Raw genomic sequence first — 14,288 nt, forward strand, 5'->3', positions numbered from 1 at the left:
ACCTATGTCACTTAGAAATGTGTTCTCAAATTATGTCCTTATTGAATCATGTCTCAGTTATTCATTCTCTTTTATCAATGAATAATAATCCATTGTGTAGATAAAGAACACTGCTTATTTATTGTGGATGGATATGTGAGTTGGTTCCACTCTGTGCATATATATGCTTGCAATGAACATTATTTCACATATTTTATACATAGGTATGACCTAAATTCTGCTGAGTGGACATGAAGATAATTACCTAGTTATAGGGATATATTATAACATGTGGAGAAAATTTCCAGCTTTGTAAGCATATTTTCTCCATAGACACCCATGAGGACTCCCCATCCCCATGTTCAGACTCTTGCTTGTTCTTCATACTCTTTTTTACCTGGATGTGAACCCCTCTAATTTCAGAGCTTTAATTTGCATTTACTGAATGAAAGAAACTACATTTCTATGTGCTCATTGGCTATCATTTATACACACACACACACAATACACACACACACACACACACACACACACACAGAGAGAGAGAGAGAGAGAGAGAGAGAGAGAGAGAGAGAGAGAGAGAGAGAATGAGAATGAGAATGATGGAATAAGGGACAGAAGGGGTGTCTCCTCAAATCTTTGCCTATTTTTAATTAGCTTCTTTTTACTTTTGGGTTTTTATGCATTTTTGATATAGAGTTATTACGATATACATTTCTTAAAGTATTTTATATAAGTGTATAGGTGACTTTTCATTTCAATGCTGATGCTGGTGCCTCTTGAAACATATTTCTTTTTAAATTTTGGATGAGAATCAATATACTTTCTTATTAATAATTTGTGAATGTAGTGCTACATATGTGGATAGCACAATGCCTAATTTATGTATATCATATAATTTTTCTTCTAAGCGTTCTGAAGTTTTACTTCTTGTATTCAGATATGCAACCTATTTTCAGTTAATTTTTAAGAATGGTGTTATGACTTGACTTCATTCTTTCTTACTGTGTCCAAAACTCACTAGCTGAAAGGACAACTTGTTCTTGATAGGATGGATTCTGACCCCATTTGGTAAGTGTTAGCGGTGGGTGTTTCTAGATTTGTAAATATATCCCAGTCTTGGCTTGGATACTTAGTCTAGTACTACCACAGTTTCAATAAAATAGTCTTTTACATAGTTTTATTTTTAATGGAAATTACAAACTTTGGTAAACTTATGGTTTTAATGTATCTGTGGAGGAAATTTCAAATAGATAAGATTTTCTATTGTTAAGTAGAAATTATTTATCAAACTTTTAAATCCAGAGAGGTGAGAAAAACTGTTACTGTCTACCTAAGGCTTTCTGAAAGGACTTGACCTTTTCTCATAAAGTTCTATTATGTTAAATTTTGTTTGTCATAGGATTAACAGACCCACCCATGGCCCACTTGATTAGAAACCACATGTTCTAGAGACAGAAGCAGTGGCTATCCTATTGGAACCATGATAAGTCACCTCTCCCTTCATTCAGTAGGAGAAGATACTGGTCACAGATGTGGAACATCAATTCTGCTCTTGGTGTATGAGCTGGCTTTTTGGAACTTAGGGCCTATGCTGAGACACTTTGCTCAGCCTTGGTGCAGGGAGGAGGGGACTGGACCTGCCTCAACTGAATCTACTAGGCTGGGCTGACTCCCCAGGGGAGACCTTGCCTTGAAGGAGGTGGGAATGGGGGTGGGTTGGAGGGGGGAAGGCTGGGGGTGGGAGGAGGGAGGACAGGAGAATCTGTGGCTGATATGTAAAATTAAATTAATTATAAAATAAGAATATTTATAAAAAACACATTAACAAGAAAGAAAGAAAGACAGAATGAATGAATGAAAGAAAGAAAGAAAGAAAGAAAGAAAGAAAGAGGTACCCCCCAAACTGGATTCCTTCTGGAACATTAAAGAAAAAAAGAAAGAAAGAAAGAAAGAAAGAGAAAGAAAGAGAAAGAAAGAAAGAAAGAAAGAAAGAAAGAAAGAAAGAAAGAAAGAAAGAAAAAGTCCCATAACCTCACTGCCGTCATGATGTGGAGTAGAAGCCTGTGGTGTCTGTACATTGACCATCTTCTTGAACACCATCACCCATTCCAACAGCTATGACCTGAGTGTCTCTGATATGTTGAGAGTAGATAGACCAAAGAAGGTGCTGCAGTTTTATTTTATCATGGATGTGATGTAACACACCTGGTTGCCAAGCCTCCCTTCAAATGAATGAGTTAGTGCTGTACTCTTTTTAGAAATGCCCTAGTCGCTATGAGCAACTGCCAACTTCACAGGCATCTAATTAGTCCAAGCTTTTGCCTGCAAAGGCAAATTTTTCCACCTCAGTGGATTTTACTTGATAAAATTGTTTAAGATAAACAAATAGTCTCCAGGGATAGGTTTTGAGTTTGGAATTACCCCCAGTGCTTGTTAACATTCATAGAAAAAAAAAAGTAAAATAAAGCTACAAACAGCTGCAAGTCTGTTCTCTTGCTAACAGCATGTTGTTTGACATTAACAGGGGGCAGTCAAGTATAAATCATTTCCTTGTAACTCACGTTTCTGAAAGATTGAAAACTCGCTGAGGGTCTCCATTCTCGATGGCATATGTGATTGGATCTCCCTCTCGATCAGTTGCCTTCAGAGAAGAAAACATAATTCAATTACCAACTAATTACAGAATGTTCAAACTATTAGTGTTAAGGAATAAAGAATGGCCTAATGTCAAGAGACTGAAGAATTTTATACTGAATCTTGGCATTTTTGACAGCACATGGAATTTTATGTGTGATAGAAGTTAATTTATGTAAGCTAATGAACTTAATGATTTTATTTTTAGGCACCTATGTCTGAAATGTAATCAACTATGCTAAATGCTACGTACATAATTGGTTAAAATGTCATTATATTATTTAAACATTTTTCTATTTAAATACTTTTATACCTGGTCAAATGTATCAAGACAATATTCAAATCTGCAAAATAATTAACAGTCTTGAATTCAAGTCAGACTACACTTCCCAGCTGTGCAACTCCAACTTCTTCACTCGTAAAAAAGAGGGCTATGGCACAAAGTGTAATGGAAGTTGAGAGATCTAAACTGAGACACGATATCAAGGCTGGTATTTAGAATATTGCAAAATTTCAATATGTTTAACTATTTTGTTGTTGGCATTGTTTCTCCTCTCCCAACCTTAGTCTGAGAAGCAAAACAAACCCCACGTCTTCTCACACTGAGTTCTCTGTCTCTCTCCTCCGAAACAGAGACATAAGCGTGTATTGTGGGAAGAGGTCTATGTTTGACCATTAAAAACATTTAATACTTTCTTTTTAAATTTGCCAACGAAATCAAGGATGGAAAGGGGACTCCAATGGTGGTGTGAGGAATATCACAGGGAAGTCATGGAGGAGAATGGAATCTGAATGCTGTGTAAAGGAGGTCAAGGGACTTCTCTGATCTTATCCTAGGGAGATGGGATTATCCACGGGGTGAGATGAACTGTATCTGTGGGTCGCTGTTCAGACACAGCCTGTCCCTTGGGTAACTCCTGTCTGTTACTGACCAGGTATCAAGCTTTGCTCTGGCAGCTATTATTGCCTTGGAGTTGGAAGACTCAGGAAAGGGGATGTCACTGGAAAACCTTCAGGAGGATATTCAGTGTATCAGACAATCACAGCACAGTATGCAACCCATGCCCCACTAGGCAGGAAAGCTATTTTTATTATGGGTCAACCTATCTGACATGCTACACGACCTGAACATGCAACATCCCTTCAAACTGCCACAGGGCAGCTATGGCTAGAAACTCCTTCAGCACAATGTGTTCCCAGACTCCAGGGACATCTGAACAGTTACACTTCAGTTTGTAATGAACTCCCATATCCCATATTATGAGTGTCTGTCTGATGTGCCTTGTGCATGGCCAGTTCCTCTCTGTGACTCATGCTTCCCTGCATCTGCCTCATTTATGAACCCAACAGGAATCTGTTGTTGGGCCATCAATATGGCTCAGGGGGTCAAGATACCTGCCACAGAGCCTCCATGCCCCAGGACCTACATGGTGCAGAGATAACTGACACTTGGAATTGTCCTCTGACCATTCTCTATGCACTGTAGAATGTGGATGACCATACTACCCACTATACACACAAATGAATAAATGTAATAATAATAAAAAGAACCTGTTACTTTCATGCCTCCACATCTCAGAAAGAACCAATGTCTCCATTTCTCCATCACCTTTCCCGCTGTCTTCCATCCTTTAGCCTACATCTTGCATCCTCCTGCCTTCTCAGGCTGACACACTTCACATCCTTTCACCTCACTCCCAGTCTAACCCATTGGCAAGTTCCACTGGCTGTTTTTGAAATGCTTGACTGTGACAAGTTGCTTTCTTACCATGGACTTACTTCAGGCATAGTGGTAAATAGCATTTTAGCAGCAAGCCCAGGTATTATTCTTATACCATCACCGTGATCAGTTTTCAATTAGTGTCACAAAGGAACCATTGTTTCTAGGCCCAAACATTATTCCTTCAGGTAGTTGCCATGTCACATGTACAGATACACAAAGAAAATGAAGCACAAATAGAAAAGCATAGGGAAATCTAGGAAGCATTCTATTAAATATAGATACACAATCCTCAATTTTGTGAAGTTACCTACAACATCTTCTATAGTAAGAAAATAATTTACTCAATGGCTATTCCTCTTAGTTTTCTGTTTGTAGGAAAAAGGCAACAGAACCTGGAGAGTGCCTTTTATTACTAAGAGGTTGACACTAAAGCTTTTGCCACTTGTTCTGCTGTCCCTGTTACAAAGAACTTCCCGTTTGCTCATTGCTTTGTAGCTGGGATTTTTCGCTGTTGTTTGTTTTTCTCTCTCTCTCTTTTTTTCCCTTCCGGAACAAGTTATCACTTTAAGTTTTCAAAAGTCTGAGGACATAGCTCCTGACACAGGGATTCTGTGTAAACCCTTCTTAAGTCTTGATTAATACTGAATCTTGGTTTGGACTGTTGGGAAAAGAACCAAGGGCTCTCTGCCCGTTAAACACTTTATTGCTGAGCTACACCCCCATCTCAGGGTATTGAATCTTAACTTTTTAACATTTATCTATTTCTATCTATCTATCTATCTATCTATCTATCTATCTATCTATCTATCATCTATCTATCTATCATCTATCTATCTAATGAGGGACATGTGTAATGAGGCATAAGTATGGAGGTCAGAGGAGAACTTGCATGAATTAATTTTCTCCTTCCAACAAGTGGGTCCTGGATATCTAACATCAGACTGGTGGCAGCACTTTTACCTACTGAATCATCTCACTGGCTGGCCCATGAATCCTTCAATGTGCAGGAGCAACTACAATTTACGTAATTGGTGATGAAGTATCTGTGGATACAGTGTAACTTTATTTGCATCATTCTCTTGTGGTGTTAGTAAATTACAGTTTTATCTGAGGTTAATAGGAATTTTATTGGTAGATTAGAAAATGCAGAATAGTCCAGTTATGCTATTATTTCTACCTTCACTTCAAACAGAGTACTTTTTGCTCTACTTAATTGAAAGTTGTGTCTTTTTACATCTTGAGACTTTTTTTCTTGAAAAGGGGAAGTTTAGTTCTACCATACATTTTTCATGTAATAATTAGGAATCACTCCTCCTCATGGCAAAATATTTCTAACATATTTATTTTATGTAAGTCCAGTGGAAAATGAGCCCTTCTTTTTAAGAGTTTGAAAAGTGCAATATCAATTATAAATAACAAATAATAAAACAATTATGAAAGTGACATATCTTCACTGGACTCAGAATCCACTGGGAGGCTGTAGAGTCAGCTGCCAGGTTGGTCCCTGGCTGTCATCTATTCTGAGGCAAGATACCTACATCTAAAAAAGCTAAATCATGAGTACCATACCTCCTCCCTAATTAGCCTTATATTTATTGGGTATTTCACCTATGTCAAACCTTGGAAGCTCAGGGGTGAACAGCTCAGACAAACCTCTGCCTGCTCAGCTCACACCCCACCCAGGAGCCAAGGGCAAACAAAACAGCTAATTCGAATGCAGAACTTTCAGATCCTTGTGAAATAATCTGGGAAGCACATCTAGAGATGATGGTACATTTTCCCTTCACAAATGAGTGATGGGAACAGCATGACTTAGCATGTGAAAGTCCAGCACTTGCTTGACTAGGAGGTGGGAGAAATGCAGAAGTGGGAAGCTGAGAGAGGAGGAACATGCTCAGTGGGTGTGGGGAAGATCCAAGAGCTTGTTAGCTTGGTACACAGAAGACAAGGACGACGGGCATTTGCTTGGCCACTGACCTCAAGCTTAATGAATGGATTGATGTTGACTTTGGACAGATAGCAAGTGATGGTGTTTAGCCATCAATTTGCTGGTATGTGTTCAGTTGAATGGCTTTAATAAAGCTAAGTTTTTCTTTCATTATTGCTTGAAGGACAAACAGTGCCTTTGAAAACAACTCTTTATAGTCAATTCAACCAGATGACTTAATTCATATGTTAGGAAATTACCATCTTCTTTTCCTTTTATTTTTAAGTTTACAATATAATTACATCATTTCCCCCTTCCCTTTCCTCTCTGTGAACTATCCCATAAACCCCTCTTTGCTCTCTTTCAAATTCATGGCATCCTTTTTTTAAAAAAATCAATTGTTACTATATGCATTCATGCACACATTTCAGGGGCACAAAAAATTCTCACAAGCATTCAAGTAAGCAATGTTCTCGGAGTGTAGAAAAGAATTTTGAAAAATAAGCAAATCTATAAACAGTATTCCATTAAGTTACAGAGGAGCAGAGCCATCAAATGCCATCTGGCGAAGTGCACCTTACACCCATAGAATGATGCTACACATTTCAGAGTACATTAAGACAAAGCACCAGCCTGTGGGGACTCTACAGGAGATGCAAGATCAACGGGTTTAGATGGAACTTCTCTCACTGAGGCAAACAGGTCCTGACTGAGGCTGTTAACTACTTGAGAGCAAGAACTGAAACTCAGTTTAGCGAAACAGTGTCTTACTCTTTTTGAAAGACTTTTCTCCTTGTTTTCTTTTATGTGGTAGATGTTTTGTTTACATGTATGCCAAGGCACCACACATCTGCTGCAATAGTGTCTTGAAACATGTGCTTATTCCTGGTGTTAAACTGTTGGGCCTTTGATAAAATGATAGCATCATGAACCTGTTTTGATAGATTAACACGTGTACCCTATTTATGTGAAGGATTGTTGATATAAAAATCAGTTTTCAAAATAAGCTCAAGTTCAAAAGATCCACTTATTAAATATTCAAAATATATGAAGTAAATACTATATGTGATGCATAATTTTGAAATTTGTGTACCTAAATATGTGACAAAATAAAAGTAGGCCTCAATATATAATAATGTTGAAAATAACACACTGGAAGGCTATAACTCCTCAAATGCTTCTTTTTTTTTCTTTCAGAATTGTGTGGTAAACAATCTATGAGAAGGAAGCCACACAAAATGTTTCAGGCTGGAGAGCCAGAACAGAGTCTCTGCTCACAGGATTAAAAAGGGGCAAATTTAAACTAAGTGTGTGCAATATTAAAAAAAAAATGAATAGTGGTTAACGTGGGTCTCTTTTACTTGCTCCATGTTGGGATATGCCTGTAAACCAGAAGCCCTAAAAAGGAAAGTCTTCAGACTTGGAGAATGCTTACAAGGTCCAGTTTCCATTTTCTTTCATTTATTTTTTTAATACACAAAATTAGTAATTTTGAGACACAATAAAACTTAATCTATTCTAAATACATTTGCAGTTCTGTATACAGCTCTCAAAAACAATCAGCAAAATAAATGTAAAAATAATAGAAATATTCAAATTAGCTATTCTTTATATCCACAGGACACCTTAGATCGCACACATCAGTCCTTAAACCACACAACCTTCTTGTCTGGTGAGAACTGTCTTCTCTATTTTCATGTAGATAACATATTGAGTTTCCAAAGAGTTAAAGGACTCTTGAAGTTCACACACAACTCACTGTCCATCATGCTTTTAACCACTTTCTTGTTAGAATCCAAGCGAATTCTCTGTATGAAGAGTACCCTCTTTTCAAGGTGTGAGTTCCACGGTAGCTGCCTTGCTCCTCACTACTATTTCCAGATTGTTCTGAAATTACTCAGTTCTCATTCCAACACCCTATTCTCTCGACTGTAGGTATCAACTACAAGCCTTCCTTGTGCATGTTTTCAATTCTACAGGAATGAACATCCCTCCTTCCCATATTTGCTCAATGTCAGTCTCATTGCCTACTTTGTTAATCTAAAATAATTGTTTTAAATAATAAGTAAGTCCTCAAGATACTATGTTTTTCTAGCTCCTGTTACAGGCTTAGATACAAAGTATCCTTCACAAGTTTTGTGTGCTGGAGGGTTGGAGATGCTGGAAGCTTTATAAGGTATGTCTTGCTAGGAGGACGTAGGTCTCCCATAGCAGGAGCTTAGGGATAGCTGGTCCTTGCCATCCTCCTCTCTCTGCTTCCTGTCTCCAGTGAAGTGAATAATCTCCCTTTTGCTCACACCACCATCATGCCATGTCATAGTTCATAGGCACAAGCTACCATGGACTGACCCCTCTGAACCAGAATAGACCTTCCCTTCCTTAGGCTGTTTAGGTCAGGTATTTTGATCACAAAAACAAAACAAGAAAAGTAACAAATACGTTCTTATTCCAAAGCGTACATCAAACCACCCAGTTAATGTCTTCAGTAGCTGCATCAGGAATTAGGGTGGAGTGTAATGATATTTTCTCATAGCTCTAAGGACTAGAAAGTTCTGAGTCAATGCAGCAACAGAGCTGGTGTCTGTAGAAGCAAAGTTTCTCCAGTCCCACCCAGACCCGTGGTCCCATAGCCGTGTGTGTACTGAGGATGCTCTTCCTGGTTTGTGAATGGTTGTTATACTGACTCATATAGTGGGAAATCCAGGCTTCAGGTTTCTTTCACCATCAGGACAATAATTCCCTTCATGAGTCCTCCATATACAGGACTGAATTGCTTCCCGGAAACCCTACAAATAACATCCCATTGAAGATTTAGGCTTCAACCCCATGAATTTGGGGGAAACATACACATTTATTCCAGAGTAGATATCCAAGAAGAATTTCACATTTAATATCCCCCAAATTTTTAAAATTTTTTTGAGGAACTCTTTTTAATTTTAATTTCATATTTTCAGTTGTATAGAAAATTGCAAAAACAACACTTCTTATTCCTTCTGTCTCATACTCGCACTGACAAATAATATTTTCTTTTCATAAAATATAATTTCCAGGCTTAGTGTGGATATAATGACAATTAATCACAATTTTCACATGATTTAATTGCAGATCTTCATATAGATCTATAATAATCCCTTTGAAATTTAATTTTGTACTGCAATTCTTCCAATGGTAACTAATTTTACTTAAAGGAAGTACAGTCATGTCCCACATGGGATGTTCTTCTGAGTGACATGACAGGCCACATGCACACTGGTGCTTCTGTAAAGTTGTATCAACAGGTGATGTATATGCATCTTGGACTCTGTAAACACATGCTGGTGTTTACATGATGAAATCACTGACAGGTACAGTTCTCAGAACACACCCCAGTGGTTCCATATAGGTCACTGCACACCTACTTGCTCCTTCCTATGCTACATCTACCCCATCTCCCTCCATAGGCTGCAGCTGGAGAGTACCACGAGAGACCAAAGTCAGCAATGTGTCCACAAATACCCATGTGTAACATGAATTGCTAAATGGTCTAATTAATAAAGAACCCAGAGCCAGATGTTGGGGTAAAAGCTGAAAGTTCAGAGGAATAGAACAAGCCAGCCACAAGTTCTTACTGCTAGGAAATCAGCCCAAGAAAGGTACTTCCTCTATACTCACGCCTTATATACCTTTCTGTGCCCTGTCATCTTACTTCCTGTTTCTGCCCAGCTCTATCAGTTTCTGTCTGTCTGTACAGACCTCCAAACCTCTATGGTTAACTAGTGCTGGGGTTAAAGGTGTGTGCCACCATGCCTGGCTCTGTTCCCAGTGTGGCCTTGAACTCACGGAGAGATCCGGATGAACCTCTGCCTACTGAATGCTAGGATTAAAAGCGTGTGCTACCACTGCCTGACCTCTATGTTTAATATAGTAGCTGGCTTTGTCTTCTGATCCCCAGGCAAGCTTTATATGTTAGAGCACAAATAAACTATCACCACACCCAGGCACAAACTCTTTTTTTGGCTTTTCGAGACAGGGTTTCTCTGTGTAGCTTTGCACCTTTCCTGGAGCTCACTTGGTAGCCCAGGCTGGCCTCGAACTCACAGAGATCCACCTGGCTCTGCCTCCCGAGTGCTGGGATTAAAGGCATGCACCACCAATGCCCAGCAAGGCACAAACACTTGTGTGCAGTGTTCACTCAGGTTTTTTTCATGACCCACAGACTGACAGGCATTTGATATACACACTGTGGTACATTACCCAGAGGCATTTAGGGAATCTATGACTACTACATACTTCAAAGGCTGACATATACATCATACTAGGCAACCTCCTGCCCTGGGGGGATGCCATTCAAGCTACAGGACACATGCACAGGGCCAACTAGTGTAGGTTTATCCTTGCTCAGCCCATGAAGACTAAATTGTTTCCTGTCATAACTGGCATACTACAGTCACTATGTTATATATCTGCACTAGCCTGTAGAGACAGACATGGGCACTGTATGCTCATGGCAGCAGGGTGCTCCACTCCCACAGTTCTGTGCACCATGCCTTCCCAGGATGTTACAGTGTTACCAGTGTTCACAGCCTTTCAGAGTGGATGATGCTCTGATTCACTGCTGTACACACCACTCCCAAGGCCATCAGTTGCACTTATAGATTCTATACGGAAACTGTATCATGACATCCAATTGAAACCAAATCCATACCCTAAAATATATCTTTAGGAAAAAGAAAGCTATTTACTGTGAAACCTCTATAAATGAATAAACTGATCTAACAGATGGACAAATATGAAAGTGGGTAGTATAAGAATCAAGGACATGTGCTAGCTAGCTCAAAGGGAACACAAAACATTTTATCAAAAAGGGAATATAAAACTTTTTATCAACAAACTCTAAAAAAAGAAGAAAAATAAAAAATAAAGGAAGAAAGAAAATTAATGAAATGTCTAAAAAGAGTCTTTAAAAACTGATTATATAGCCGGGCGGTGGTGGCGCACGCCTTTAATCCCAGCACTCGGGAGGCAGAGCCTGGTGGATCTCTGTGAGTTCGAGGCCAGCCTGGGCTACCAAATGAGTCCCAGGAAAGGTGCAAAGCTACATAGAGAAACCCTGTCTCGAAAAACCAAAAAAAAAAAAAAAAAGAAAACTGATTATATGAAATGTCTGTGAAAATACAAGAATATGTAAATGATTTATAAAAATAGCATGGTACAAATGAGAAACTCAATGAAGAAATTGAGATCATGTTCAAGAAGCAGTCATTTTGGATGGACGACCTCACAGGTCAAATGAATGATATGAGCAAAACTTCTCACCAACAGAGTACCTAAAGCAGAAGAAAGAATGTCTTAAGGACTGGATTTCCTAAATGTCCTGTGGTGGTATTGTGTTCCCCAAAATATTATGCACCCTAATAAACTTATCTGGGGTCACAGAACAGAGCAGCCACAATATTAAACAATAGAGGATAGGCAGTGGTAGCACACGCCTTTAATCCTAGCATTCCAGAGGGAGAGATCTACCTGGATCTCTGTGTGTTCAAGGATACAGCCAAACATGGTAACTCATGCCTTTAATCCCAGGGAGTGATGGCAAAAACAGAAATATATATAAGGCATGGAGACCAGAAACTAGAAGCATTTGGCTGGTTAAGCTTTTAGATGGTTAAGCTTTTAGCTGGTTAAGCTTCAGGCTTTTGAGCAGCAATTCAGCTAAGAGCCATTGGGATGAGGACACAAAAGCTTCCAGTCTGAGGAAACAGGATCAGCTGAGGAACTGTTGAGGTGAGGAAGCTGTGGCTTGTTCTGCTTCTCTGATCTTCCAGCATTCACCCGAATAACTGGCCTCAGGTTTGATTTTATTAATAAGACTCTTTAAGATTCGTGCTATAATGTTCTGTCAGAGGAACTTAAACTTTTAGAAAATGACAATAACAGCAGTGGTGGCACCCCCCTTTAATCCCAGTACCCAGAGGCAGAAGCAGGCAGGTGTCTGTGAGCTCTATGCTGGCCTGGTCTACAGAGAGAGTTACAACAGAGAAACCTTGTCTTGAAATTCCACCCTCCCCCTCAAAAAAGGCAAGAATGAAGGAAACACCCAAGACTAATGAGGCAGAATTATGTGAGCAAATTTTCAAATGATGAGAATTACACATGGTCGAGACAAGGAAAGTGACCTGGGAAACTGAGCAAAATGAAACCTTGAATGAAAGACCCTAGCCCTTCAGGCTTAGACCCCCAAGCCTCAGGAAAAGAGAAACTTCAAGCACCAGGAAATGAGAAACTAAAAATCTAGTTCCAAGGGCAACCTGACTTAGCCATTGTTCAATCTCCCCTGCAACCATATAACAATGTAAAAAGATTTCTGTTAAGAGATGTGCTCAACTGTGACTGGGATAGTTGCAGGTGTTCCAGGAAGGACCACCATGACCTTTGTGTAAACTCCACTCCCGCCTTGATACCCCCCCTTGAGGTTTCAGGGAAAATGTACCTGTTGACGTAACTGCACCCCCTCTGCGATCACTCTGTAACCAGACCATGATCTTATGAAATGAAATTGTATGGGAGTTGTAATCTTGTGGGTTTTGTGGGTTTTTCCTTTATAAGCCCTTAAGGGGCTGCAGTAAGATGCGACTCTTACTCTAGAGGAGCCCTTCTATATAGAAGCTTAATAAATCCTCCTGCTATTGTATCAACTGGACTGGAGTCTGGGTTCTTGGGTCGCCCACTTGAGACCCTAAACTTTGGGGTCCAACATTGAATTTCCTGATTCCTAATATAGAATCATGTAGAAGGACGTAAAATATATTTGACAATAATAGATCCTCTCTGAAATATATATATTATACTTCATATGTGAGAAAAAGCAAAATAAAGTGTGCGGTATTATATAAAGACCCCAGTTAGATTTCTCAGAATAAACATTACAGATTAGAGAGGAAATGATTGACACATTCAAAATTTTAAGCTTCAGAAATGAGCAAGAAATAGTTTCCAACACAAACATTAAGAGGATATCCAATGTCTAGAAGTGTGTGTGTGTGTGTGTAAGAGAGAGAGAACCATATAAAATATGGAATACCATAAAATCCATAAAGAGATCAAACACAGAGAGAGAGAGAGAGAGAGAGAGAGAGAGAGAGAGAGAGAGAGAGAGAGAGAGAGGGAGAGAGAGAGAGAGAGAAACCAAATTTTATCAAAACCAGGGAAAAGCAATCTGAAGTGCAAATTACCAAGACAGACAGGAAGGGAGCCAGGGACCCAAACAACCAGATGACAATGAACTGAGTTCCAGAGTCAGCCTTGGCATGTTAGCAGTAACCCTGAATGTAAAGCATTACATTCTCCAATTAAAAGATACAGACTGGAAGGTTGTCTTAAAACAAACAAACAAACAAACAAACCCAAATCAGACACCATAATACATGTGCCAAGGACTTGTAAGGAAAATAATTAAACAGCATTATGAGACAAAGAAGAACCTACGAAAAAAATCTTTCAACCAAAAGAAAACTCATGTAAGATTTAAAGATAAGTTACTACAAGAAACTTACTAGTAAGGACACACTGAATCTACAAAGTGAAGGGATTTAAAAGGATACTGTCTTGAAAAGGAAATACAGAGAACAGGAATTGCTAATTGTATGTAAGATAAAATGGACTTAGAGACAACACTGTAGAAATATATAGAAAATTACATTATATATGTGTGTTTTTATGTAAATAGACCAATGAACCAACTTAGCAAGAACTTCTAAAACTGTATCCCATATGCACCTAACATCAAGAACCCAGCTTTCCAAAGTCAATGCTATCAGGTTTGGGGGAAGGATGACCTTCGATGCAAGGACAGTTTAAAACCTCATAGCCCCACTTGAATCACAGGACAGGACACACAGGCAAGAGAGCCTGACCTGAGAGTCACAAACCACATGACTTAACATATTGGCTGGCAGATATATTTCATCTCAGGAGCACATGGACAGTTCTGTAGGGCTGATCACATTCTTCAGCCACAAACCAAATCTCAATAAAAGAAAATGA

At 39.0% G+C, this 14,288-nt stretch overlaps 1 protein-coding gene across 9 annotated transcripts in view; it reads right to left on the reverse strand.

The window, feature by feature from the left end:
* Pcdh15 (protocadherin related 15) overlaps window positions 1-14,288 on the reverse strand; it is a 1,398,279-nt gene that overhangs the window by 224,231 nt on the left and 1,159,760 nt on the right. For all 9 annotated transcript variants that reach the window (XM_037199986.1, XM_037199987.1, XM_037199980.1 and 6 more), the window contains one exon: window positions 2,544-2,623. In XM_037199986.1, the coding sequence (XP_037055881.1) occupies window positions 2,544-2,623 (80 nt within the window). The remainder of the gene's footprint in view (window positions 1-2,543; window positions 2,624-14,288) is intronic.

The sequence above is a fragment of the Peromyscus leucopus genome, chromosome 16_21 (assembly GCF_004664715.2).
Source record: "Peromyscus leucopus breed LL Stock chromosome 16_21, UCI_PerLeu_2.1, whole genome shotgun sequence".
Classification (NCBI taxonomy): domain Eukaryota; kingdom Metazoa; phylum Chordata; class Mammalia; order Rodentia; family Cricetidae; genus Peromyscus; species Peromyscus leucopus.